General features: G+C 32.5%; 2 protein-coding genes across 3 annotated transcripts; both read right to left on the reverse strand.

Annotated features, from left to right (window-relative positions):
- Window positions 1-729: 729 nt before the first annotated feature.
- Window positions 730-11,258, reverse strand: LOC105184512 (hypothetical protein). The gene is made up of 8 exons (XM_011143351.3): window positions 11,074-11,258; window positions 3,794-4,016; window positions 3,375-3,511; window positions 3,065-3,274; window positions 2,670-2,852; window positions 2,458-2,586; window positions 2,183-2,384; window positions 730-2,085 (listed from the first exon to the last, which is right to left on the reverse strand). The coding sequence occupies exons 1-8, from the start codon at window positions 11,200-11,202 to the stop codon at window positions 2,012-2,014; spliced, it is 1,287 nt and encodes a 428-aa protein (XP_011141653.1). The 5' UTR covers window positions 11,203-11,258; the 3' UTR covers window positions 730-2,011.
- Window positions 11,259-11,658: 400 nt separating this feature from the next.
- LOC109503960 (uncharacterized) lies at window positions 11,659-24,588 on the reverse strand. Of its 2 annotated transcripts, none has more exons than XM_019841944.2 (3): window positions 24,037-24,587; window positions 23,654-23,841; window positions 11,659-11,867 (listed from the first exon to the last, which is right to left on the reverse strand). In XM_019841944.2, exons 1-3 carry the CDS (start codon window positions 24,168-24,170, stop codon window positions 11,860-11,862), a joined length of 330 nt encoding a protein of 109 aa, XP_019697503.1. In that variant the 5' UTR covers window positions 24,171-24,587; the 3' UTR covers window positions 11,659-11,859. The 2 variants fall into 2 exon arrangements, with proteins under 2 accessions (XP_019697503.1, XP_019697494.1); XM_019841935.2 differs by lacking the exon at window positions 11,659-11,867 and adding an exon at window positions 21,533-21,761 and having other exon boundaries at window positions 24,037-24,588.
- Window positions 24,589-25,273: the final 685 nt, after the last annotated feature.

Raw genomic sequence — 25,273 nt, forward strand, 5'->3', positions numbered from 1 at the left:
TAAGAGTCGAACATTATCTCGATCCTCTTCCCACAAGGAGTTGGGGTGTCCATGAGGATTTTTCTACGTCAAAAAAATTAGATTAGGTTAGGTTTAGTTTAAGGTTAAGGGGGAATGAACTTTGATTTGCATTGAAATTTGTAAACTTGCATGAAATAGTATAATTATAAATTAGTTTGGGCAAAAAAAAATACCGGTCGATATAAAGCAAATATTTTTTAGTCCTTTGCTACCAAAACCTTAAGCTTAACTCTTTAAAAATATGTGTATGAATGTGTGTGCATACACATATACAACTTGTTTTATTGATTACTACAAAGAAGTCCGTCGTTCTTTTGTTTCGTGTAATAGTATTTTTTTTTCAAATGTTTATCTACATATTACTAATAATAATAATCTATCTTTCCGATCTTCGAAATAAAATCTAATTTCTACAACGCGTAGTTACCCGGGAAAAAAGATCATATATGAATTTTGTGCATATATGGTTATATATAATCATCCATAATCATGTCCACAACAAAAATGCTATTTTACAAATACAATTAAAGTAAATGCTTATACTTTTGGCATCAGATGATGACAATGTTCAGTTGGAAATAAAACTATTTCTTTCTTTTTTAATTTTTTTAAACATCATTCTTTTTCTACATGTGGACACATAGATGTAACCATATATATACAAAATTTAGATGTAATTTATATATAATCATATATATAATTTTATATAATTATATATCATCTTTTTTCTCCAGTGTAAAAGGTAAAATTACTATATTACTTAGTCAGCACTTAGGTCCTCGCTGCTTTATCACATTGTTTGGCATGTGTATTGTTAATTAATATTATTATATTTCTTTGTATGTATTAAAATTTTTATATCATTTATATGTATGACTTTCTCTGCAAATTAAAACTCTACATTTTCAAGCCAGAAAGTTCAGAAGGACATACCATAATGTGTATTATTATATCCTGTAAGATGTAGAAGAGTAAAAAATTTTGGTAGTTACGTACTGCTATTACTTGGAATATAAATATTTCTATAGATACTACATTATAATTAAAAAAATGCTTGTAGACGGTAGAGGTGCTGCAAAGTTTGTACTTTCCATAGTATTTTCTTTCCATAGTAAATACTTTTCTTGCTATGCCCTACCCAATGTCGTTTGGAATTTAAAAGTCTAATTATCTCTTGAATCTATCGGATAAATGTCCGATACTTATATATCCTATATGAACGAATATTCATACACATTATAAATTATTGCTCGGCGTAAATAGCATCTTTCAGGCCATGACATTCATGATTCCACACTAACGTAGATATTAAGGCTTCTGGGTGCTCGCTGTAGCTATATTGGATAATGACGACCCATGCTTCAAATTTTTGCCATTTCCAAATAAAAAGATATTTATATGAACGAATATTTCAGATCGTTAGAGCATACTCATAAAGTGCTCCGAATACTATATTTCTCCCTTGATAGTCAATTAACTTCTATAATATGACTCTAATACAAGGCCTAGTTATACGCAATCATTTTGTATGATCAACCTTGTATTAATCATTTCACGACTGTTTATTGACTTTCAAAGGAAAAATACAGCATAATATCCAGAGTATTTTATAAATCCAGAGTATTTTATAAATATGCTCTAACGACCTGAAATATCCTTTCATACATGTATTTTTTTAGAAATGCAAGAATTTTGAGCATGGGTTTCTTCGTTACTAGCATCATCAAATAAAAATTTCACAGCGAGGAGCCAGGAACCTTAATTGTGAACTCTAATGAATATTTTATTATGAGAATACATACGATTCGGATCATAAATAGTCTCTTTCTCTATGCACATAGAATTATAACGTACTTATTATTTTATTGTTATTAAGTTATAGTTCATCATTATTTACAAATACACAGCTTCGTTAGGTAACGTACAAAATGGCTTTCATTCACATAAGTTTTCTTTCTTCAGCACTCGTTCATTCATTTTCAAACTCACGTTAACCAAGATCTACGCTAAAACGCCTCGAGGTCTCGTCGCTTGGAACCCTTTTCTGAGCAATGTCATTTACATCTGTACAAGACGATAAAAAGACAATGTAAAATTCATTTTACTAGATACAAATGTATAATCTTTTAAGCATGATTTCTTACATATAGCTTTAGCGCACCTGTTGCACCGCGATCTGGTTCTGTGGTTATGTCTCCACTTAACGAATCTGATATTTTCATTTTGCTAATCTGTTGCTGATTATGAATGTCATTCATAGTCGCAAACATTATGCTAGTAGAATTTTTTAATCCGTTATATGTTTGTTCTAATTGCTTAAGTTTGCCAATTACTTCTACATCCGTTGCGCGTATCCCGTCCACCTATATTAATAACGATTAAGATCAATAGCGACTCATGAAACGTCAATCAGTAATGCTGTGTTTAATAACGAACCTCTTCGGTTAATTTTTGAACCGACGCTAGAATAGAAGCCTGTTCAGATATTTTAACGCATTCTCCTTGCAAGGACATCACTGTTGTATTAATGGCCGCCATCGCTTCTTGAAGTGAGACTAATTTTTTCTGCAGAAATACAAATAGATGATATTTTAAACATATGTATTGTGTATTTATCGTATTAAATTTATGTTACATCATTTACTTACGCGATCTTTGTTTTGATCATCGACAACCCATTGCAATTTGCTCGTCAAGGTTTCATTAATATGCGTTACATTGTTCATTAAGTGCAATATCGTGGAATTCAGTTTGTCAGTCTTAATTTGTGTTTCATCATTGTTTACTATTTGAGGTTTCTGAGTAATGTTTGACAATTCTAATACAGTGTTCTACAAAAGTAACATTGAGAAACATTTAATTAAATAACTATAACTATTTTATACCGAGCACTTTTCATTTAATGATCCAAGTTAGTACAAACATTATCTTGGTTATATATTAAATATGGAACAAAGAAAGAAAATAATTGCTTGCATCGACTCGTATCGCTAAACGCAAAGAGCACTTACTACATTTACTTGATGATTGGAAGTATTTTTACCTTAATACTGCTGATATTTTGCTGTATAGTAGTCTGTGCATCCTGCATTCTCAGATTCGTTTCTTTCAGGGAATTTACTGTAGCCTTCAGATCTCTTATTTGACTACCGAATGTTGCAACGCTACTAGAGAGCGCAGGTATGTTAGCTAACTCGGGCGCAGCCTGAAAACACTGCTGTACCTTGTGCAAACTTTGCTGAACATGCGCCAGCTGCAAAAACATGGATGATAATGGGAAGATAATAAGTATTCTTGAGAATTTCTTCCTGATAACGTAACTGGAAGTATGAACATTGTTCGTAACGTGTTACCTGTATCGTTAAATTGTTTATCTGCTGCTTGAGATCCGATAATCTGGTGAAAATAATAGTCTGGTTATTCTGAAGGTCTCTCGATAACGAATGACATTTCTGCAGAGCGTCCGGAACACTTTCACTACCCGCTATAACTGCAATGTACAAAAGAAACTCACATACAATTATTAACACTACAGAAGGCATAAAAGTGCAACGTGTTATGAGATATCGTAACGATAACTCGAGATGAAAGGTTCTAATTAAAAGTATCTGCGTAGAATATTTTCTTTCACGGACATACATCGTATACATCGAAGTTGATAACATGTTGCATTTATTCATTCGCATTTTTTATTAGATATTTCTTTTTCATCACTATTATGCAGCTTAACAAATGTATGAATGCCAGTTCATGAGAAACGTTAGACCTGTACCTTGGTCTAATTCGGTTCGCAGAGCGGTAAGCTGCTGACGAACGTCAATGAACAGCCATATTAAACTGGCGGTTGCTAATACAGAGGCACATGCCAAAAAGGCGCTACAAGCTTTCAGGAATCCAGGACAGGCGCGACCCCTTCTACCTCGACATTTACGTCCGCTTCTGGTTGAGATATTCCAGTATTCCGAACGATCGTCACTGCTGTCTGTTAACAATTCCTAAAAAAGGAGAGAGAAAGAGTAAGCGTATGTGACTTTAGACTGAAAGATGCTGGGGAGGAAAAAATGTTATAATCTTTGTTTGTGTTGTTTTTATTTCATACTTATCACTGTCTTTGTGCCAACTCGATGAGTAATAATCGCTCGAGTAGACACACATTGTCCCGAAAAAAAAAAACTGTATATATTAGAATTTAAATTGAGACAATTTCCCGAAGAGTCTTGATACCGAAATCCTTAAATATCGAGGATTTCGGTATTTATCAAATCTCGGATACAATTTCCCAAAATGCAATTTTACCGAAACATAGAAATTTTTTTGTACATTAATATCTATTCGTTTAAGTGCCGGATACATTAATATCTTCTCATTTGACACCGAAAATATACACAAATGGATATAAATACACTTATGAATACACTGGGTTTCAAATAGTTAGAGTTTTTTTCAAATATAGTTCGAAATATTATCAAATAGTCAGTGAAGGAACTTAGTTTCTAGAAATTTTTCAATTAAATTTTCAAATAAATTATTTCATTAAACATCGATTGCATTTTAAACTGTACCCAAGGAAAGTCTTCAAATCATTTTGAAATCCAATGTATTGTCTTCGGGATAACTATTTCCTTGAAACGATTGTATACTTCAGAAAAATTATTCTAGTTTCCGAATTTTGAAATTTTGATTTTTCGAGACGATGCATGTTCGTCATCGCCCGACGTTCTTATATACAGCATGTCCCAGCATAATGAGAATACCTAAGTGTCTCTTTTATTTTTAATAATACGAGGAATATTTGGAGCACAATTTCAATAGTTTCGAAGGAAGAATATCGTAGAAGAAAAATCTTTTTATGATCATTTTTTCGAATCTTTTTAAAAGCCTCTGATACTTTTTTTTGCAAAAAAGCATAATTTTTTTCTATAGCATATCGCAGAGTATGTTGAAAAGCATTGAAGTATGTCTGGGTTATGAAGTATGACCATGAAATGACGTTGAGCAAGAAAAAAATGGAAACAAATTCCAAAAAAGAATGTTAGAATATATGAAATTACCCTTTATGTCTAAGCATTTTTCGCTCAAAATAACATCCAGAAATAATTGAAAGTGTATCACAATCTGTGATTACCTGTTTTAGAAAGCGCATTGCAGCCGATAGATCATTTTGAGCACTTAAATATTCAAACATAAAGAATAAGTTCATATACGAGTACCATCTTAACACTCTCTTAGAACTTGTTTCCATTCTTTTTATGTTCAAGAACAACTTAATTCATAACTCAGTTATAATTCAAACATATATCAATTTCATTCCAACATACTCTACAATATGCTATAGAAAAAAATATACGCTTTCCTGCAAAGAAATACCTCCTGCAAAAACCTTCAAAAAATTCGAAGTAAAAAATTATCATAGAAAAATTTTCCTTCTACGATATTCTTCCTTCGAAACTATTAAAATTGTGTTCTAAATATTTCTCGTATCTTTAATCCTTTCACTGCTGAATTAACTTCCCTTGAGAAAATTATTAAAATATTTGGTAGTCGTACGTTTTTTGGATCGCTGATTATGAATCTAAAGTCAGATTTGCAAAATTCAAAATGGCAGACTCAATATGACGATCATGATGAAAATTAATGAAAATTACAATTGTTATTAAATAATGACCAGGTCGTAATAAGAACATATAATTCTGGACGATGGAACTCGATCGAGCTGGAAAAAATTTATATAGGAAAATGTTCAATACTGCATATTTATACTTACTAGAGATTAAACATTAATTTTTGAGTAAAATAATATTGATAGTATGAATAAGAGATGGAGATACAGAATTTAAAACTAGGAAAATAGAGCTAAAAAGCGCAAAAAATCAAATTTCGGCCGTTTTTGTAGATTTGTTTATAAAAAAAAATCTAACCTGTAAAAAAATATTGAGAAAAATATATGTTTTTGTACAACATCAGAAAAATATTTGATGAAAATTTCAGACCTCTACATTCAATACTCTCCGAGGAATCGATTTTTCCCTAAAAAAAGCATTTTTTTCAACTTTGATTTGTTATAAATAATCACAAATGAATAATTGGGTGTAAAAACCTATTGGAGTATGTTGAACAACTATTCAGTTATCTGGAAAACTCAAATCCCTGATTAGTTCTTCAAAATTATGTGATTTACAACGTAAAATTGAATCAAGAAAAGATGGGAAGTATACTTCCCACTAACAGTGAAAGGGTTAAGACATTTAGATGTCCTCTTTATGTTACCCCTGTATACATAGGATGATTCAAAACAATTGAGATGACATGTTCTTGAACAAATTCTGAGATGATTTTTCCTCTTATAAGATGTTATCCGAAGCTTAGTTTCTGAATTATAAAGATAAGTAATTTGTTTATTATGAGTTGAGTACAAGAGATAGGCAGGAACGGCACAACTCAGACGCAGGCGCTTATGTTGAGAACATGATGCAATAAGCTTATTGATGCACGTAATGACATTGCACACACTATTTTTATAACTTCTGTTGACGATCGTATCAAGTGCCGCGACGAAGGTCTGCGATACATATTTCTCTCCTACACAAACGCGTATGGATTACACAGCAAAGTGCAACACTTGACGGCAATGTTGCCTGCCATGAACAAATTAGTGTGATCGCTAAGCAGCAAGGATCAATATGATCGTAACAGCGAAGTGTTTTAAATTAATTATATTAAAGTGTTTTAAATTAATTATATTAAATTAATTATATAATTATTAAATTAATTATAATAAAATAATTGTATAAAATTTTTATAAAATTAAATTATAATTAAATTAAAATGAAATGTTTGGGCATAAAATATTTGATTACACAAGCATTCCGAAACTGAAAAATAAGCTTTGAAAATACAAACGAGAAAAATAGAAAGTAAAAAAAGGAAGAATGTTAGTCACGGTTTGAGAAGCATGAGATATTCTTACTTTTAAGAAAACCGATGAATTTGCATTTCTCAAGATTTATCTTGAGAATGAGAGCTTTTATCACTTGTTAACGCGCATTCATTGCCATAATATTAAAGTAATATTAAAGAGTCTTATTTCCCTTCCTCCTCGTGGCGGGTGAAGTTGAAGAGAACGTAGGTTGACATTCTGTTCCGTTCGCAATTTAACGGAAGTTATATAAATGATGCGTGCAATATTATTACGTGATCGATAAGTTTGTCGCATTGGGCGTTTAACGTAAGTCCCTGCGTCTGATAGTGAGTTGTGCCAACCCTATCTATTAGAAGCTATTAATTGCTGTGAATAGTTCTGGTCTCTAGCAATAGATGGTTTTAATAACAAATTAATGGTTAGTACGAATGTTGAAATCTAACAACACTGAAAGATTTGACATTTCTTTATGACATATAAAAGTTTGCGCGCTATTGTTACTGGTAGTTTCATTGTTTATACGCGTCTAAAATGAATCGTATAATATTGCATTCTTGACATTCATTATTTTTTTTGTTTGATTTGAAAAAATCGGAAAAACTTATGAAATGCTTGTTACAACTTATGGTGATCAAGCTATTCTAACTGTAAATTTTGTTTTCAACGATTCAAAAATACTGGTTAACCAAAAAAATTCGAAGATTCTGAATTACAAGCATTATTGAACGAAAATATGCTCAAATGGACAAACAATTGGCTGAACAACTCAACATCGATAAATCAACGATTTTTAAACGTCTACATGCCATGGGAAAAATTCAAAAAGAAGGCAAATGGATTCCACATACATTAAGTGGAAGTGCCATTGCAAATCGTTTGAATATCACCATATCTTTACTTGCCAGACAGAAAAAAGTTTTATGGCGAATTGTAACTGGAATTGAAAAATGGATTTATTTTGATAATTCGATAAAGCGAAAAACATCATGGATTGATCCAGGACAATCATCAACATCGACACCAAAACGGAACATTCATGGTCATAAAACAATGCTCTGTATTTGACGGGATATGGAAGGTGTAGTGTACTATGAGCTTCTAAAACCGAATGAAACAGTTACGAGGAAGTGATATCAGCAACAATTGAACAAATTGAATGATTGAATTGATGCAAGAAAGGCCAGCGATAGCCATCAATAGATGTAAAGTGATTCCTTTGCATGATAATGCTCGTCCACAGGTTGCTTCAATCGTTAAACAAACATTGTTAGAGCTTGAATGGGAAATCCTTCCGCACCCAGCGTACTCTCCAGACCTAGCACCATCTGATTACCATCTATTCCGATCGATGCAATACGCTTTGACAGATACACACTTCAACAATTACGAGGATGTGCAGAAATGGCTGTCTGATTGGATTGCTTCAAAAAACAGATCGTTCTACCGTCGCGGAATCGTTATGTTGCTAGAAAGATGGGGAAAAGTCATAGTTAACGACGGAAAATATTTTGATTAATGTAAATTTAACCATTTCCTTAAAATAAAGATACAAAATTGACAAAATAATACCAGAATTAATTCAACCTCCTAATACCTCCTGTACCCGAACCCGAATAATAAATAATCTACTTAGAGTAAGTCCGGGATAGATGGGCATAGGGGATAGATGGTCAATTGTTATAATTTTGTCAATATATGCTAGGCGTCAGCAGTGATCGGTCAGTTGTGAGTTGGATATATCACGAGTAAGTGTGTTTCATCCTGATGCCCAGAAACACTGCTATTGTGAGTAAATAAATGTTTTATGTTTCTAGTAACTTCCAAAATGTTTCACACGTCGGAAAAATACCTTACGAGTGCCATTTATTCTGAGTTACAACATTAGACCTGAGCTTAAATGACTAAAAAACATATTTTCATATTTAATCTCAAAGTTCGTCACCGAGACTACGTTTCACGCGGTATAAGCATTTTTACACGAACTCTCCAAACGGGGATAGATAGTCCATTTTTTTCAGAGTTAGATGGGCAGCCTACTTAGCGAGAAATAGCAAACAATGGACATCGGATCGACATTTTCTAGATATACAGGGTGGCCCACGTAAAGTGTTACAAGTCCATAACTTTAAAAATATTTATCAAATCAAAAAATTATTCGTAAGGAAGTTTCATATCATATATTCGAGAGGCCTCTCTAACTACATAAACGTAAAGGCGCCCCCGTTTCCTCTTTAAGGGGGGACGGGAGTAACTTCATAATTTTAAATGAAACCCCTTCTAAAATGTTGCAAATTTTGATTCTACAGGAAAAAAACAAGTAAATTTTATCTGAAGCATTTGTTTGGAAAATGTTTCTATCAAAAGTTATAAGCATTTAAATCTTTTTCATTAATGATTGAACTCTATTGACACAAAGTTGCGTTCGCGATACAATAAAAACAAAAAAGACTTTAGAGTACTTCATGTATATAGCATAGAGTATTTCATGTTAACCAAAAGAAACATAAATAAACACATTTATCTCTGTGATCTGTATTTGTTTCCCGATAAATGTGTTTATTTATGTTTCTTTTGATTAACATGAAGTATGTACTCTAAGGTCCTTTTTGTTTTTGTTGGATCGCGAACGCAACTTTGTGTTAAAGGAGTTCAATCATGAATGAAATCGCTAAAGGTTTAAATGCTTATAACTTTTGATAGAAGCATTTTCCAAACGTTTCAAATAAAATTTACTTGTTTTTCCCGTAGAATCCAAATATTTTTATAGGGGGTTCCATTTAAATTATGAAGTTATATTTTAACAATTTTTGTCTGAAACATTTTTTTATTTGCCTAATATTTTTTGAAATATTTTAGAAAAACTTGGTAACTTTTCCAACATTTACCTTACGGTACCTCGCTAACTATTCGTCGAAAGAAAAAATAATATTAGACTTTTTTTACTTTATTTACTAGAATATATTTACAAAAATATATTACTATAATAGTGCCCTAACTTTTGTTAATTTAATAATTTTGAAATTTCCAAAGGTCGATAAGTTAACAAAAGTTAGGGCATTATTATAGTAATATATTCTTGATAGTAAAGAATACTATTTTTTCTTTCGACAAATAGTTAGCGAGATATCGTAAGGTAAATGTTGGAAAAGTTACCAAGTTTTCCTAAAATATTTCAAAAAATATTAGGCAAATAAAAAAATGTTTCAGACAAAAATTGTTAAAATTAATTGGTAGAAAAAGAAGATATAATAAAAGATTGAGCTTTCTACGTATTTAAAAAAATTAAGTTGACCTTTAACCGACTTTGAAAATGCCCTCCAAATAAAAAACTGATAATGCCATTCTTTTTCCCTTTCGAAATCATGGAAAACGTGTTTTCGCTTTTTTTAATATCTTTCATAGTTTTCGAGATTTTTTAATGCGAAAGCTAAAATGGGACACCCTGTATATCTATTCGACTGTCATTTGTCCCTGCTACCTAACGTTAAATGTCATACTTGTCAACACCGATCAGTCAATCGGAGTTGGATGTACCACGAATAGATGTGTTTCTTCCTGATACATAAAAACACTGTTATTATGAGTAAATAAATGTTTTATGTTTCTATTAACCTCCGAAATGTTTCACACGTCGGAATAATACCTTGCGAATATAGTTTATTTTGAGTTACAACATTAAACCTGGACTTGAACAACTAAAAAATATCGTATTTAACCTAAAAGTTCATTATCGAGATGACTATCCCTTGACATATGACCATTTAACCTGGACACCTGACCATCTATCCGTCATAGAATATTTTTAATATTTCGTTATTATTGGCATCCCATAAATTTTTTTCCACAAAAACTCTTCTGTACCTTAAACATTATCCTCTACTGAATGTGTTAATATATTGTTGACCATTTATTGCATTAATACAGATGAGTTATTTCCAATTAAAAAAACTGTGTCCATCTATCCCGAACTTACCCTATCCTTATAATTCAAAAACAAAGCTTTGGATAACATTTTCAAGAGGAAAAATCGTTTTAGAACTCGTTCAAGAGCATGTTACTTCAAGGACAGCAAGTTGTTCTGAATCATCGTGTATACATGTATAAAATCCGATACCTCGTGACTCATTAATCACCTGTGAGCTACGTTTGCCAGAACTCCGGCGGGAAATGGCGTGCGCCGGTGCCAGAGCGTCGAGCTCTTTTCGCTTCTTCATCTTCTTCGTCGGTTGACGAAGCGGCACTGTTACCGCCACCGAATCCATTTCAAACAGGACCACGCCGCCTATTTTTCAAAACGCTATTCACTCAAGTCCCCACCGGACGAATCCTCGGGGAATCTTCCTCCTTCACACGCAATCGCACGGATGCGATTTTTAATTCCTGGACACTGCGCGACCACCGCGAATCTCGAAAGTCGCCTTCTGATCGCGCTCAAGCATTTTCCGCAGTTATCGCTGAATAACTCAAGTTCGACTGTCACGTGCGCACCTTGAAGACAATTTTCATAACGCAATTCCACGTTCATCAAACACAAACATAGACGTCCGAAAATGAATCAGCTCCGGAACGATGAAGTTTCGCGTCGGCTTACATCTTCGTTCGATGCACTCTCGCGTTATCACTTTCGTCCTTCGAAACTCGCAACCGTTTGATGCACTTCAATCAATTCAGCCAATCTGCTGGCCCATTGTCCAAATATTGAACGCAGCTCGTGTTGTACCTGTGGTGCACATTCACTGATTGATTAGTGCGACTCGCAAGATTTACTTTTCACTTCGCGCCAACGCAATAACAACGCAAATTCTTTATCGTGCACGAGTGAACAACGATGATAATAATTGAACAACAACGCGACTGAAGTTCACAAAGCAGTCTCGAACAAAACGCCGCTCGCTCGCTCGTGTTGGCAGTCGGTTTTGCTATGTTACTGCAATAAGTTGAGAACAAATAACACATTAATTAACACACTATAGTTATCGTTGAAAAAAGCAGTAGAAATGATACGGACGGTGTGTGCATGAGATATGAATGCGTATCGACGGGCTTTTTTTAAGACGGTATTCTTCTGATAAGAACGCTCGCGTGGATTAACACCATCGTAGTCTCAAATTGTCAAGCAGAGACGCTGGGAGAATAAGAATGAAGTTTCGACGTAGCATTGTATTAACAAATAACTATAAAAACAAGCTATCGAATCTGAAGAGATTGAGCGATCCGATTAATCGAATTTTAATGAAATTTCTCAATAGCCGGTGCTATTTTCCATCTCGTTGATTTTCTCTAATGTCCACTTCAGTGGCAAAACAAATTCAGATAAGTTTAGATATCGACGTTGCGGATATTTAATGAGATACCACTGATTCGATCTTCGCGATGGTCACATATCAAGTAATTTGAAGACCCAAATTATAATTCCCGATGCTTCAATCGTTTAAGCAATCGCCTGTCGATGAAATGGTATCGATATTAGAAATGGCAGACAATACACATCGCAGTGTAGAAGAGACCAGTGATGCGATTTTTTAACTCGTTATTGGAGTTTACAACAGTTTCGTTATCATTATGCAGCTTTTCTACAGTATACAAAAGCTGCGCAAGGATAACGAAAGTGTCGTTAACTTCAATAACGAGTTACAGAATCGTACGACAGGACTAAATGATTTCGGAGGTATGCTTATATGCTTTATTTACGTAATTATTGCGAGAGGAATAACGAAAACAAAATCGTGAGATGATTCTTTTAGAACGTAAATATTTTTCCCCGAGTTTCGTTAAAATTAGAATAATATTACAGTTTAAAAAATAAGAGCAAGCAACTAATTTAGAAATACAAAGAAAATTTTCGAGCGTCTCCACATTACTAATATTATTAATATTTTTATTATTGATTATTATATTTTAGTATTATTAATATTATTAAATATTATTATTTTCCATCGCATGTGAATAAAGTCATCTGATATGTTATCAGATTAAAGTTTCCTGTAAATGATCTATGATATACCGTTTCAAGTGATAGAAACAATTCTCATTTATAAAATGACTGAAATCGAACATTTGAACGAATAAAGTAAAACTGGTCCAGAGTTTATAGCTTGGCGTCTAGCAACGCCTATTCTAGTAGCAACGTGTTACAGTTTCAATTCGAGCTGACATAGAGCCGTGTATAAAGTGTTTCAGAAACAGGTGGTCAAACTTTAAGAACATACTCTCCCTGTGAGAATGAAAGAAAGTCATATAAACAGATCCAGAAACACTTGTCTTCCAAGTTATAAATATTTTTTTATTAAGCATATTTCTAACATATTCCAGTCACATTGTTTGTTTCTGAGTAATAATTACATCAATAAATAGATTAGCAGAGGAGGACCCAACAATGGTCCTCCTCTTAGTCTACATGACTTCCCGATTTGAACTCTTTGGATTTTTATTTATAGGAACATCTTAAAGTTCTTGCTTATGAAACTCCTGTTACTACTGTGGAAATACTCCGAAATCGTATTATCGCTTCATGTGATAAAAAAAGAAATACTTCGGGAATTTTTGAACGTCTTCGACAATCCATGAAACATCGAAACGAGTCATGCATTGATACGGAAGGAAATCATTTCTAATAATTTCTTTAGTGAAACGTTCTTACCAAAGTCTGTTGTAAGTAAAATGTGTTTACAACTTTTTAAATATTTAACTTTTTAAATATTTAACTTGTGATATCTTCTCGCTAACTATTCGTCAGAAGAAAAAGTGATACTAGACTTTTTTGCTCTATTTAGTCTCAAGAATATATTATTCCAGTAACGCTTTGATTTTTGTTAATTTGATGATTTTGAAATTTCCAAAAGTCAATAAGTTAACAAAAGTTAGGGAACTATTGTAACAATATATTCTTGAGACCAAATAGAGTAAAAAAGTCTAGTACCATTTTTTCCTCCGACAAATAGTTAGCGAGATATCGTAAGTTAAATATTGAAAAAGTCATCAAGTTTTCCTTAAATATCTCAAAACATATCAGATAAATAAAAAAATTTTTCAGACAAAAGTTATTCCAATTAATTGATAGAAAAAGATGATATAATAAAAAATAGAGGTTTCTGTTTAAAAAAAATAAGTTGACCTTGACCTTACTTTGGCAACGCCACTCGCCACAAAGTCAAACTGATAAGATTAATAAATACATCGTTTTGAGCCTTATAACTTTTGTCTGAAACACTTTTCTGTAAAACATATCTTTCGAGATTTTTAAAAGTTTCCATACTTTTTCCTCATCCTGTATATTCATTTATCATATCGTATTGCACACTACATTAAATGCCATTTAGAGTATTTAAAATTACAAATTTATGTTTTTTCCTACTTTTTTAGCAGAAAGTAACAAAGTTAGCTAGAACTTTTTCCGGACAGTTTCATAATAATTTTCTCTCTTTTCCCTATAAAAGAACGTATAACCAGTAAGAATAAAGTACAATCAGAATAAATAATAATCCTCTTAAAAAAAAATTAAATAATCTGTATGTAAGAGGAAATTTATATTAAAATCAATAAGATTTGCATTATATATACAACATATAATTCCTCTAACTTTAAGAACAATGTATTTATAATATTTTTCTCTTAATTTTATAGAAATTCTCTTGAGATCATGTGAGAATAAAATCCTCCGAAATTTAGATGATTCTGCTTGTTCTGAAATTACTTTTTTTTTGCGTACGCTGGCTAACTGATCACGACAAGATGGCCACGTTGCTGCATGTTTATATCTCAGTTATTACAGATCAAAATATACTATCCATAGAATTGTTGCGAACATAAACATACAGAATACAGTTGTATCTATCATGTTTATACAGTTAATAATAACAATTAATTTTCTGAGAAAGTTGTAACTTCGAAATTCGAAAATATGCATCTCTAACTCTGATCTCCCCTACTACGAACATCCAAAGCTACATCGGACAGGCTTTCATCGAACACGCGTCATAACACCAAAAACGAGAACCAAACCGGTTCGAAATAAAAACCAACGTCGTCTATAATTTTAAGGAGTCCATTTTGTAGCTACGAAAAAGTACACCGAAATATTCGCACCGATCGTGTTTTCCCTTATTGTTATAACAAAATATAAATTGTTATAACAAAAATCGTTGTCATGATTGATGGAAAAAAAGATCGATTGAATTAACATGATAATAAACGAACCACGATGCATTTGGCCGATCTTTTTCCCTTATTCTCCTGCTTTTTCACCAAATTTGTTTCTTTCTTCGTGAAACTTTGTTTCCCTCAACTAATAAAACACATTTGTTCATTGCCATATTAATTCAACCAATCTTTTCTCCGTGTAAATTATTTCCGCGTGCTCACAGTTTCGCGATCGAAACTCGTTGGAGTCATTTCAGTTTTACCCTTCAACAAGACATACACATATATAGTCAGTGTGAGAGTTTAACTTTGAGAAATTACTTGAGAGTTATCGAGAAAGTAATTCGCACCGAGCATCGTGTCTCTGCTTGAAAATTATCTTCGCATGTTCGTTTCTCACGGAATTCGGATTCGCGATTGCAACGTTCCTAAAATTATCTAATTTTTTTTTTAAATCAAACGAATTTCTAAATCGAACGAATACGTGTTCGATATAACAAAGAAGCGGCCGAATTCGCGTGCCGGATGTCGCACCGACATATTTCTTACTGAGTCGCCTCTTATCAGTCGGTTGGTACCTGTAACGAGCAGGTAAGAGCGGCGAGTACGCGTATATGTTTATGCTTACGTGTATATGCGCGCGCACACATACATACACACACACATACACACACACGCCTCTACAGCCGCACGCGCGATCAGAAGAAGGTTACACTGAATTGAACGCACGTGACATGCAACGAACAAATGCAACGAGACAGTGCATCTGCGACCGGCAAGCCCACTAGTGCATAGCTATTATGTCTAGAGCGAGAGAACGACCGTGTCGAAATTGCTTGACGACAAGAAAAGGCAGAGAGTCGGACTGATAAGAGCAGTCGTTGCCGAGGCGCTAATCCTTTCAAGGTTTCTTCATCCCAAGGGCGGACGTTTTCTGCTCTCGTACAATCGTTCGATAAATTTCTTTCAACTTCGCTCAAATGTCCAATAGTTATACCAATTAACGCAGTTTGACACAATAACGGAGATGTATTATAAACAAAATCTTTATGTGTATTCTGTTTTAAGATCATTACCTACTGTGATAGTGAAGTAAAAAATATTAGGAGGTTGAATTAGTTCTAGTCTCTAACAATAGATGGCTTTGGTAACAGTTAATAGTTAGTACGAATGTTGAAATCTGGCAACACTGAAAAATTTGATATTTTTCTATGACATATGATAGTTTGCGCCCTAATGTTACTAATAATTTCATTGTTTATACGCGTCTAAAATGGATTGTACAAAATTGCATTTTCGACATTCATTACTTTTTTGTTTGATTTGAAAAAATCGGCAACTAAAGCTCGTGAAATGCTCGTTACAACTTATGATGATCAATCTCCATATTCCAACTGTAAATTTTGGTTTCAACGATTCAAAAGTAGTGGTTAATAAAAAAAATTTTAATATTCTAAATTGCAAGTATTATTGAATGAAAACACCGCTCAAACGGAAAAACAATTGGCTGAACAACTCAACGTCGATAAATCAACAATTTTTAAACGTCTACACGCCATGGAAAAAATTCAAACGTAAGGCAAATGAATTCTACATGAATTGAGTGAAAGTGCCATTGCAAATCGTTTGAATATCGCCATGTCTTTATTTGCCAGACAGAAAAAAGTTTTTTGTGGCGAATTGTAACTGGAGAGATGAGAAGTGAATTTATTTTGATAATCCAAAGTGAAAAATCATGGGTTGATCCAGGACAACCATCAACATCGATACCAAAACAGAACATTCACGGTCACAAAGCAATGCTCTGTATTTGATAAGATATGGAAGGTATGGTGTACTATGAGCTTCTGAAATCAAATGAAACAGTTATGGGGGAACGATTGAACCAGCAACAATTGAACAAATTGAATGATGAATTCAAGGCAAAAAAGGCCAGCGATAGCTAACAATAGACGCAAAGTGATTCTTTTGCACGATAATGCTGGTCTACATGTTGCTTCAATCGTTAAACATTGTTAGACAAACATTGTTAAAACAAACATTGTTAGAGCTTGAATGGGAAATCTTTCCGCATCCAGTGTACTCTTCAGATCTAGCATCATCTGATTACCATCTATATTTCCGATCAATGCTACACGCTTTGGCAGATACACACTTCAATAATTAGGAGGATGTGCGAAAATGGCTGTCTGATTAGATTGCTTCAAAAGACAGATCGTTCTATCGTAGAATCGCTATGTTGCCAGAAAGATGGGAAGAAGTCACAGCTAACGATGGAAAATATTTTGATTGATGTAAATTTAACCATTTCTTTAAAATAAAGATAAAAATCGATAAAATAAGACCAGAATTAATTCAACCTCCTAATATAAGAGGTGGCTCAGTAAGAAATATGTCAGCGCGACGTTTGGCACGCAAATTCGATCGTTTCTTCGTTATATCAAACTGCTACCTCGATCTTAAATAAAATACTAAATATGATAAGAGCAAATAAATGTTAAGTACTGTTTACTTTAGTTTATTTTGAGTTGTAATAGTATTTTTATCTATGATAAAATGAACAATTAATGGATTAATAGATAAAGCGATAATACTATTGCCACTCTTCAGTCATTGATGGCTTAATAATATGTTACTACAATTTTGTGATAAAGCGTGAGAATTAAAATTTTACAATTTTACGTACATTTTGCTTACAAGACACAAACATACAATTATCTGCATAAGTTTAAACATGTTTTCTGACGTATTTCGAAAAATATTCGACATAATTCAATAAGAAAACTTATTTTATAAAAATCACTCAGAAACAAATTCACTCAGTAGACCTTGACCACGTTCCTTTTACTCATCTGTCATCATTTTTTAAGCACTTAAAATCTAAATAATTGATGAAGAGCTTGTATGATTTAATCGATCATGATTCATGATTCGATTCGAATCGATTCATGATTCGATCGTCTTGATCTGTTGCGACACAAATCCGTATGCGACGAATCCCTAAACTACATATCAACACGAGAAGAGAATAAATTTAATTTTTCATTTATAGTACGAATAAATATGCTCAATTTTGATCAACATATCTTCCTTGTATAAAATCGAAATCGTCAGTAAAGTATGTAAGATAAATAAAAGTATGTAAGATAAATGTTTCAAATCAAGAAAAAAAGAAAAATTTAGTTACCAATATTAAAGTTTTAATATTAAAACCATTATAATATAAAATATAATAATAAAATAACATAATATGAAACATATAAATATAAATATAATAATAAATATAAAACATATAAACATAATAATAAATAAAAAACATAAATATAAAATATAATAATAATAAATAAAATAATAAGAGAATATATATATTACGAAGCAAGATTAAAATTCAATATAATAAAATAATAATAAATAAAATACTAATAGGAGAATATATATTACGAAGTAAAGTTGGAATTCAATTACAAATAAAATATACATGAAAATATACTTTTTCAAATATATTGTCGACAATAAGTCGACTTTGAGATATTAAATGCAAATATTCGAAATATTTTACACTAATCTGCTGTTCGTGCGAGTCGACGTTCGAACAAAATTCCATCATATGACAACAAATAATTGATCTGATTAGTGTAATGTCGATGCTGATTAATCACAATGATCGCGACGGTTAAATTTAGTTTCCTCTCGATCTCTAATTAAATCGCGTGATTGTGTCTATTATCTCGACGGATTTTCCGCAAAGTCACATATTTTTTAATTTCCGATGTGCATTGCGTGTCTGTCGAAAGACGCACGTCTCAAGATAATACAATGCGCATTGACAACGAACAAGTACCGGCAATGCAAGTATTCGCACGTTAGAAATCATTCCGAGGATACCATGTTGATCAAGCATTTACTGATTAAAACGTGCTTTCTTGAATCGACACATGCCAAACTTGCACGTCGATTTCATTAAACTTATCAATTAATCAATATTTAGTGACGCATCGTACGTAATAAAAGTTTTACATCTCACATTGTGCACTATAATAAAAGAAAGAAAATGCAAATACTTGATTATTTAAAAAAATATGTGCGTGTGTGTCTGTATGTGTGTGAGGCACATTCTATGTCAAACGATCACTTATCTAAAATTTTAAGCGACGTTGAAACTTCTGATTGGGGATAAAACTTATGTTAACATATAAGCTTTCAATTGCAGCGTAGCCTTCTGAAAAATACAAAACGACAATTCCAATATGGCGGCTGAATCAGTAAAATCTGAGAAAAATTTAACACAATCATGCAATTACATGAAAATTGACTTGAAATTCGACGTTTAACAAGGAACAAACTTTGCATTTCTATGTAACTTTTCGATTGCAAATGAACATTTTGGAAAAATCAAGATGGCGACTTCAAGATAGCGATTGAAATCTCTAGAGTGAGTAAAAAATCTCATGAAACTATCAAATTATATAAGAATTAATTAGAAAATTTATGTCTAAACAAAGGCAAAAATTGTCCATATAACATTCCGATGGCAATATGACATATTGAGAAACCCAAGATAGTGGGTGGAATATGGCGGATCGAAGTTTCAAACATCACTATTTTTCCAAATATCTTGATTTTTACAAAATGCCAAGTTGCAATCGAAAGATTATACAGAAATACAAATTTTGCTCCTAAACGGAAGCTTTCAAGTTAATTTTTATGTAATTTCATGATTATATAATCATGATAATCGTTAAAAAAATTATTTCACTGATTTTACAGATTCCAGTCACCATATTGGAGCAGCCATTTTGACTTTTTCAAAAGGCTACATAGCAATTAAAAGCTTATATGTTAACATAAATTTTGCCCAATCAGAAATTTTAATATCACTTAAAGGGGTGTCCGTTTGACAGAAAATGTCCTTTACACGCCCACGCTTGCATATACACGCATGCATACACATAAAAGGAAGAGGAACAATTTAATATTAATATTAATGATAAATTTATACACACACACACGCAATATTATATGTATACATACATATCCAGACAGGGAAAGATTCAATTAAAATTCGCCCGACAATCCACCATTAATATTAATATTGGATTGCTTTTCTTCCTAATGAAATAAACTGAGAGTATTCGTTAGATGTTGGAAACATATTCATAAAAAAAAAAACAGCTTCAATCCGGAAGCCAAATCTAGCATTTCCCTACACGGTGAAAACCTCAATATATTAAATCAATATTAGAACTACCAGGAAGTGGTCAAAATAATTTGCAATTTCTTAATGAGAAGAGAATTTCTTGGAAGCAAAATGTATGTGATTTTTTACATAACAATGCATTTTATATTTTTAGTGGGCGTCGAACAATACTACAATAAATAAAAATGTTTGCATAACTCTCCGAAGATCTCTGTCGATTGTTTCAATCGCTCTGGTGGAAATAGATCGTGTTAATCGTTAATAATTCTGACCTTAATACCGTATTTTCGAACACCATGTATATCGGAATGATATGTCGAGTTTGCTGAATTGGAAACGAAAAGAAACGCCGAAGCACAGTCACGGTAGCGAGACATATCGACGATATGTCAAGCCGAGAATCCTAACGTTCCTACATATACACGATGTGTTCAAATATTTATTGTATGTGCGTCAGAACGGTATAGTCACACACACGTTGCCGTGCGATAACACGTATGTAGGTGGGTCCCAGATAAGACAAAAATCATATGATATCAAAATGACGGGGAAATTATGGAATCATGATAAAAAAGCGAGCGAGTTCACAGCTATTTTCTCGTCATTTTGATTATGACGATTTTTTATACTACTCGAGTTATGACGAGCGAATTTGACGATATAACTTCGCGAGATTCTCCACTATTCTCTATCCTCTCGCATCAAATAAATGTTTCTCGTTAATCCCCGATCGAAAATAGTGTAGAGCGGAGAACATCGCAAATTTTCACACTCTCGTCACACATTTTAACGCAGCCATCTGATCGTCGTCTCTTGCGTTGACATTGCGTGTAACATTGGAAAGATCATAAGTCGGATTCAAAATTATCATATTACACATTGCGAATGCGAGCCCGTCGTAAATGTCGGGAATATTTTAATTATCCAGATCTCTCTTATAATCTGACGTTTGAATCGTTAGCCGTCATTGACTTTATTTATATTAACTCCTATCATTTTTCTCTTTCCAAAATATTCGGGATTCTTTCCAACACTCACTCACATAATTATAGTAGAAACGCGCGATGAGAATACGAGTCCTGCAACGTAATCCGGCCAAGATGATGAAGAAAAGGGTAAGAGGAACAGGGGGAGGAAGAAGTGAGTTCCCGTGCATGCAGAACTTGACCTACGAAGGGGTGAATTATAGAGGTGATTCTAATCGATTACCGCGCCGCGGCGAAAGGAAACGGACGGCAGTACAGCAGCGTGTCACTTTCCCGACGGGAATCCCGTCGTCCTGGAGGCGAGCCGATGATATTCACTGATTAAGGTTCGATAGGTGAGAATCACTGAGCCAACACACGGATGCTTCGGTACACAAAACGACGAACTCCCTACGAAATCGTAGAACGGCGCGCGTCGCAACACGACACTTAACCAGCTGCGCCGCCATCCGATATCGACTGACCGAGGGTTGGTAGACGACTGAGGACCGTTGGTTCTCTGATAAGAATGCGATACATATGAAATTTCGAACAATCGCGACGTGCGTGTCGTGCGGATTCAACGAGCTCTGTTTGTTGCTACCGATTGGAATGTACAATCAAAATTAATGTCCGAGTAACGTTTATATTTCAGAGACCGAACTTATTAACGAAATCTTATATATTTTATACGTTCTAATTCTTTTTCTAATTTTAAAAAGGAACTATATTTTGGTATTGTATAAAATTTCGAATAATGAAGCGTCCTGTGTATATAACATTTAAAAATACGAATTATTTATTACATAGTTGCTGTTTTGATCTAGAACAATGCATTTTTAAGATGAAATTGGAATATGCGATGTGTATTTATATTTTATTTGGACAAATAATTCGCACGCATCACACGCACGTACGCACGCATACTTGAATCTTAAGTACAAGAAGATTGCAGATATTTTTTTTCGTAATGTTTACATTTTCTACTATATGGGGTGTTTTACATTGATATTAATTTTACTATATATATATATATATAAGATAAATGAAAATGATTATTAAATTAATTAATAAATGCATAATAGTGTGCGCACATACACATATATCACATTATATAAATATATATATATATATATTTATGTATATATTAATAATTATACATATATGTATATATAAGTTTTATGCTATAATAAAATTAACATATTTCATATAATATCAATGTCAATTAAACACTACAAAGTTGACATTGAGATAAAATTTTAACATTATGAGGAAAGATGGCTGCATTTGTCTTTTCTTGCTTAAAATCCAATATGTGTGTATGTATTCAATTAAAAAAGAAAGTTTACATACATTGTCATATATTTCAATTTCATCTTAAAAGTATATTATATAAAGTTAAAATAAAACTTATGTAATAAATAATTTGATACTCTCACACATACACACACACACACATATATATATGTGTGTGTGTGTGTGTGTGTGTGTGCGTGTGTATATAAAATATATATAAGTATATATATAAAGTATATATAAAGTATATCAAAAGGTAAGGCTAACTAACTAAGAAGTAGAGAAGGAGTTTAAGCTGAGTAGGATAATGTATATGAACTGATTTTGTATTCGCTACAATTTAGTAAATAAGTTATACAGATCTTATATAAATGTACAGAAAAGATATTGAAACCTCTTAATATTTAAAAAAAATACACATTTTTTTCAAATATTCCATATAAAGGTTACAAGATTTCATGACTTATTATATTGTAAAATTAGTATAATTTTGAATAATAGTAATATAATAATATAATAGAATAAATAGAATATAATAAAAATATAAATAAAATATAAATAAAATAATAGTAACAAGATCACGTATGAATTATTTTGAAATTTTTTAATTTTAAATCCTTATGTGACTTCGAAAACGCTGTTCAAGATTATACTAATTTTACCATGCAATATGTTACATAAAATATTCCATAATTTTTGTACGAGATATTTTTTCGAAAATGAGAATTTTTCAAAATATTAAGAGACTTCAACACTTTCTGTACACCTGTATAAAATATTGTAGTTATTAAACTATAGCAAATACAAAAAGGTTTACATATATTATATATTCTACTTAAGCTTTTCTTATCTCCTAGTTAGCTGACTACTTCTTGACATTACATTCTTCACCTTACATATATGTATGTATATGTATGTGTGTAAAAATAATGAATAAAGCTTCAGAGAAAAAAGGGCACATTGAAAGGTAAGAGGAAATGTAATACATATATATTAAACGCAAATAGATTTAATTAAAACCTTTCATACTCCAATATCAACAATTCAATTAATATTTTGTACTTACCACTTAAATGTAAATGTTATTCCATTTACATAAATTAAAGTACCATTTACCTGACTTTATCGATATATCCATTTTCTTAATTTCTCCATATAGTATTGCTGCTAGCCAAGACAAGGCGATTAACCAAAATGTGATTAGTACAGCTGCCAACCATAAAGATATCACTCGCATATCTGACTTATTACAACCACAAAAATTACTGTGTCTTGTCCTATTTAAGGCTCTTGACCTATGTTGTCTGTAATTCAAAAGCATAGAAAGGAAGGGAGATTAATGTTAGAATTAATTATATGTTAGAATTAATTATATTGAGATTAAAGAAATACAAAAAAAGAAGCTATATATATTGATTGCTTAAATTAACTATTTGAAGAAATTATCTCAAAATTCCTATACACATACACACATTTATTATCACAGAAACAAACATTACCGTTTGACTTTCTTCTTTTTAGGTGTCAGAATCAAGTCAGTACTATCAGAATCGCTTTCTGACAGCAGGTCCAGCAAATTGATGGTCTCCTTGGAATTCAATTTTTGCATTTTTGTTGAAAACATATACCGCATGTCATGAATTTTTAAAACTTTTGGTCGACCGTGACTGATGTAACGACATAACCTCTACGTTTTATTATACAGCACACACAAACTCGGATACTCCGATAATTTTATTCTCACTTTATCAGTCTCTTTATATTTCCTAAAGGTAAATATTCCACATATCGCATTAAATTTGTATACCTTGTCGACTGGAAATAAAGTGAAATGTGACGAAGTTATACTGGTCGTAACATAACCTGACAATAGATATTTCCTTGTAGCTGCACTTTTCTTTCAATTTACTTCTTTTTTCTCTAATGATCAACTATATACTTGCTTCACTTTTAAATGCAGAAAATAAAACATAATTTAGTTACAAGAACATCTAAAAATTTATCATTGTGCTATATATTCGGATAACACTGAACGACATCTATAAGATGTAACAGTATTAATGACAATTATTCTCACGGAACGTCACGCGCATGCGTAATTACGTCATAAGTACGTCTGACCTTTGACAAATTTGTATTTAGATGTGAATATAGGACGTTTTTGTGCGATTAAACCATATTTTTTTATATTTTTCTTCTTCCTAGAGAATTTCTTCCTAGAGATTTTTATATTTTTCTTCTTCTTTCAGAAAGAGAAAGAGAGAGAGAGAAAAAGAGACCGAGAGAGAGAGAGAGAGAGAGAGAGAGAGAGAGTGAGTGAGAGAGAGACAGAGAGACAGACAGCAGACAGAGAGAGATAGAGAGAGAAGCCTAAGATCGATCATTCCGTAAGATTTGCATGGAATGTATTTTCCGACGTTTCTTCCTGAGGAAGTGTGTGTGAACTATATCTGTTACATAAATTTTTGTGTTAATAACGATGAAGGTGCTTGGTTATATCCAATATATCTTCATACGATGATAGTAAATTAAGAAAGAACAACAATCACTTATCCTAGTCTCATCAGCAATGAGCTAGCGGCATCCAGGCAGAACAGGGTACCTATCATGGAACTCGTCGGAATCGATTCCGATCGGAATAATTCCGTTTCCCCTAGAAAAGACAATAGAAATCTAGGAAATAACGGAATAAATTCGATCGAAATCGATTCCGACGAGTTCCATAATAGGTACCCT

Source organism: Harpegnathos saltator, unplaced genomic scaffold, assembly GCF_003227715.2.
Source record: "Harpegnathos saltator strain DR-91 unplaced genomic scaffold, Hsal_v8.6 scaffold182, whole genome shotgun sequence".
Taxonomy (NCBI): domain Eukaryota; kingdom Metazoa; phylum Arthropoda; class Insecta; order Hymenoptera; family Formicidae; genus Harpegnathos; species Harpegnathos saltator.

Coding starts and splice junctions, on each gene's coding strand:
- LOC109503960 (XM_019841935.2), bottom strand. CDS start 24,170: ATGCGGTATATGTTTTCAACAAAAATGCAAAAATTGAATTCCAAGGAG. Junction 23,842..24,036: donor AAAAAGAAGAAAGTCAAACG/GTAATGTTTGTT, acceptor TTTGAATTACAG/ACAACATAGGTCAAGAGCCT. Junction 21,762..23,653: donor GGATATATCGATAAAGTCAG/GTAAATGGTACT, acceptor CATTCTTATCAG/AGAACCAACGGTCCTCAGTC.
- LOC105184512 (XM_011143351.3), bottom strand. CDS start 11,202: ATGGATTCGGTGGCGGTAACAGTGCCGCTTCGTCAACCGACGAAGAAG. Junction 3,275..3,374: donor TAAACAATTTAACGATACAG/GTAACACGTTAC, acceptor ATGTTTTTGCAG/CTGGCGCATGTTCAGCAAAG. Junction 2,587..2,669: donor ATGATCAAAACAAAGATCGC/GTAAGTAAATGA, acceptor GTATTTCTGCAG/AAAAAATTAGTCTCACTTCA.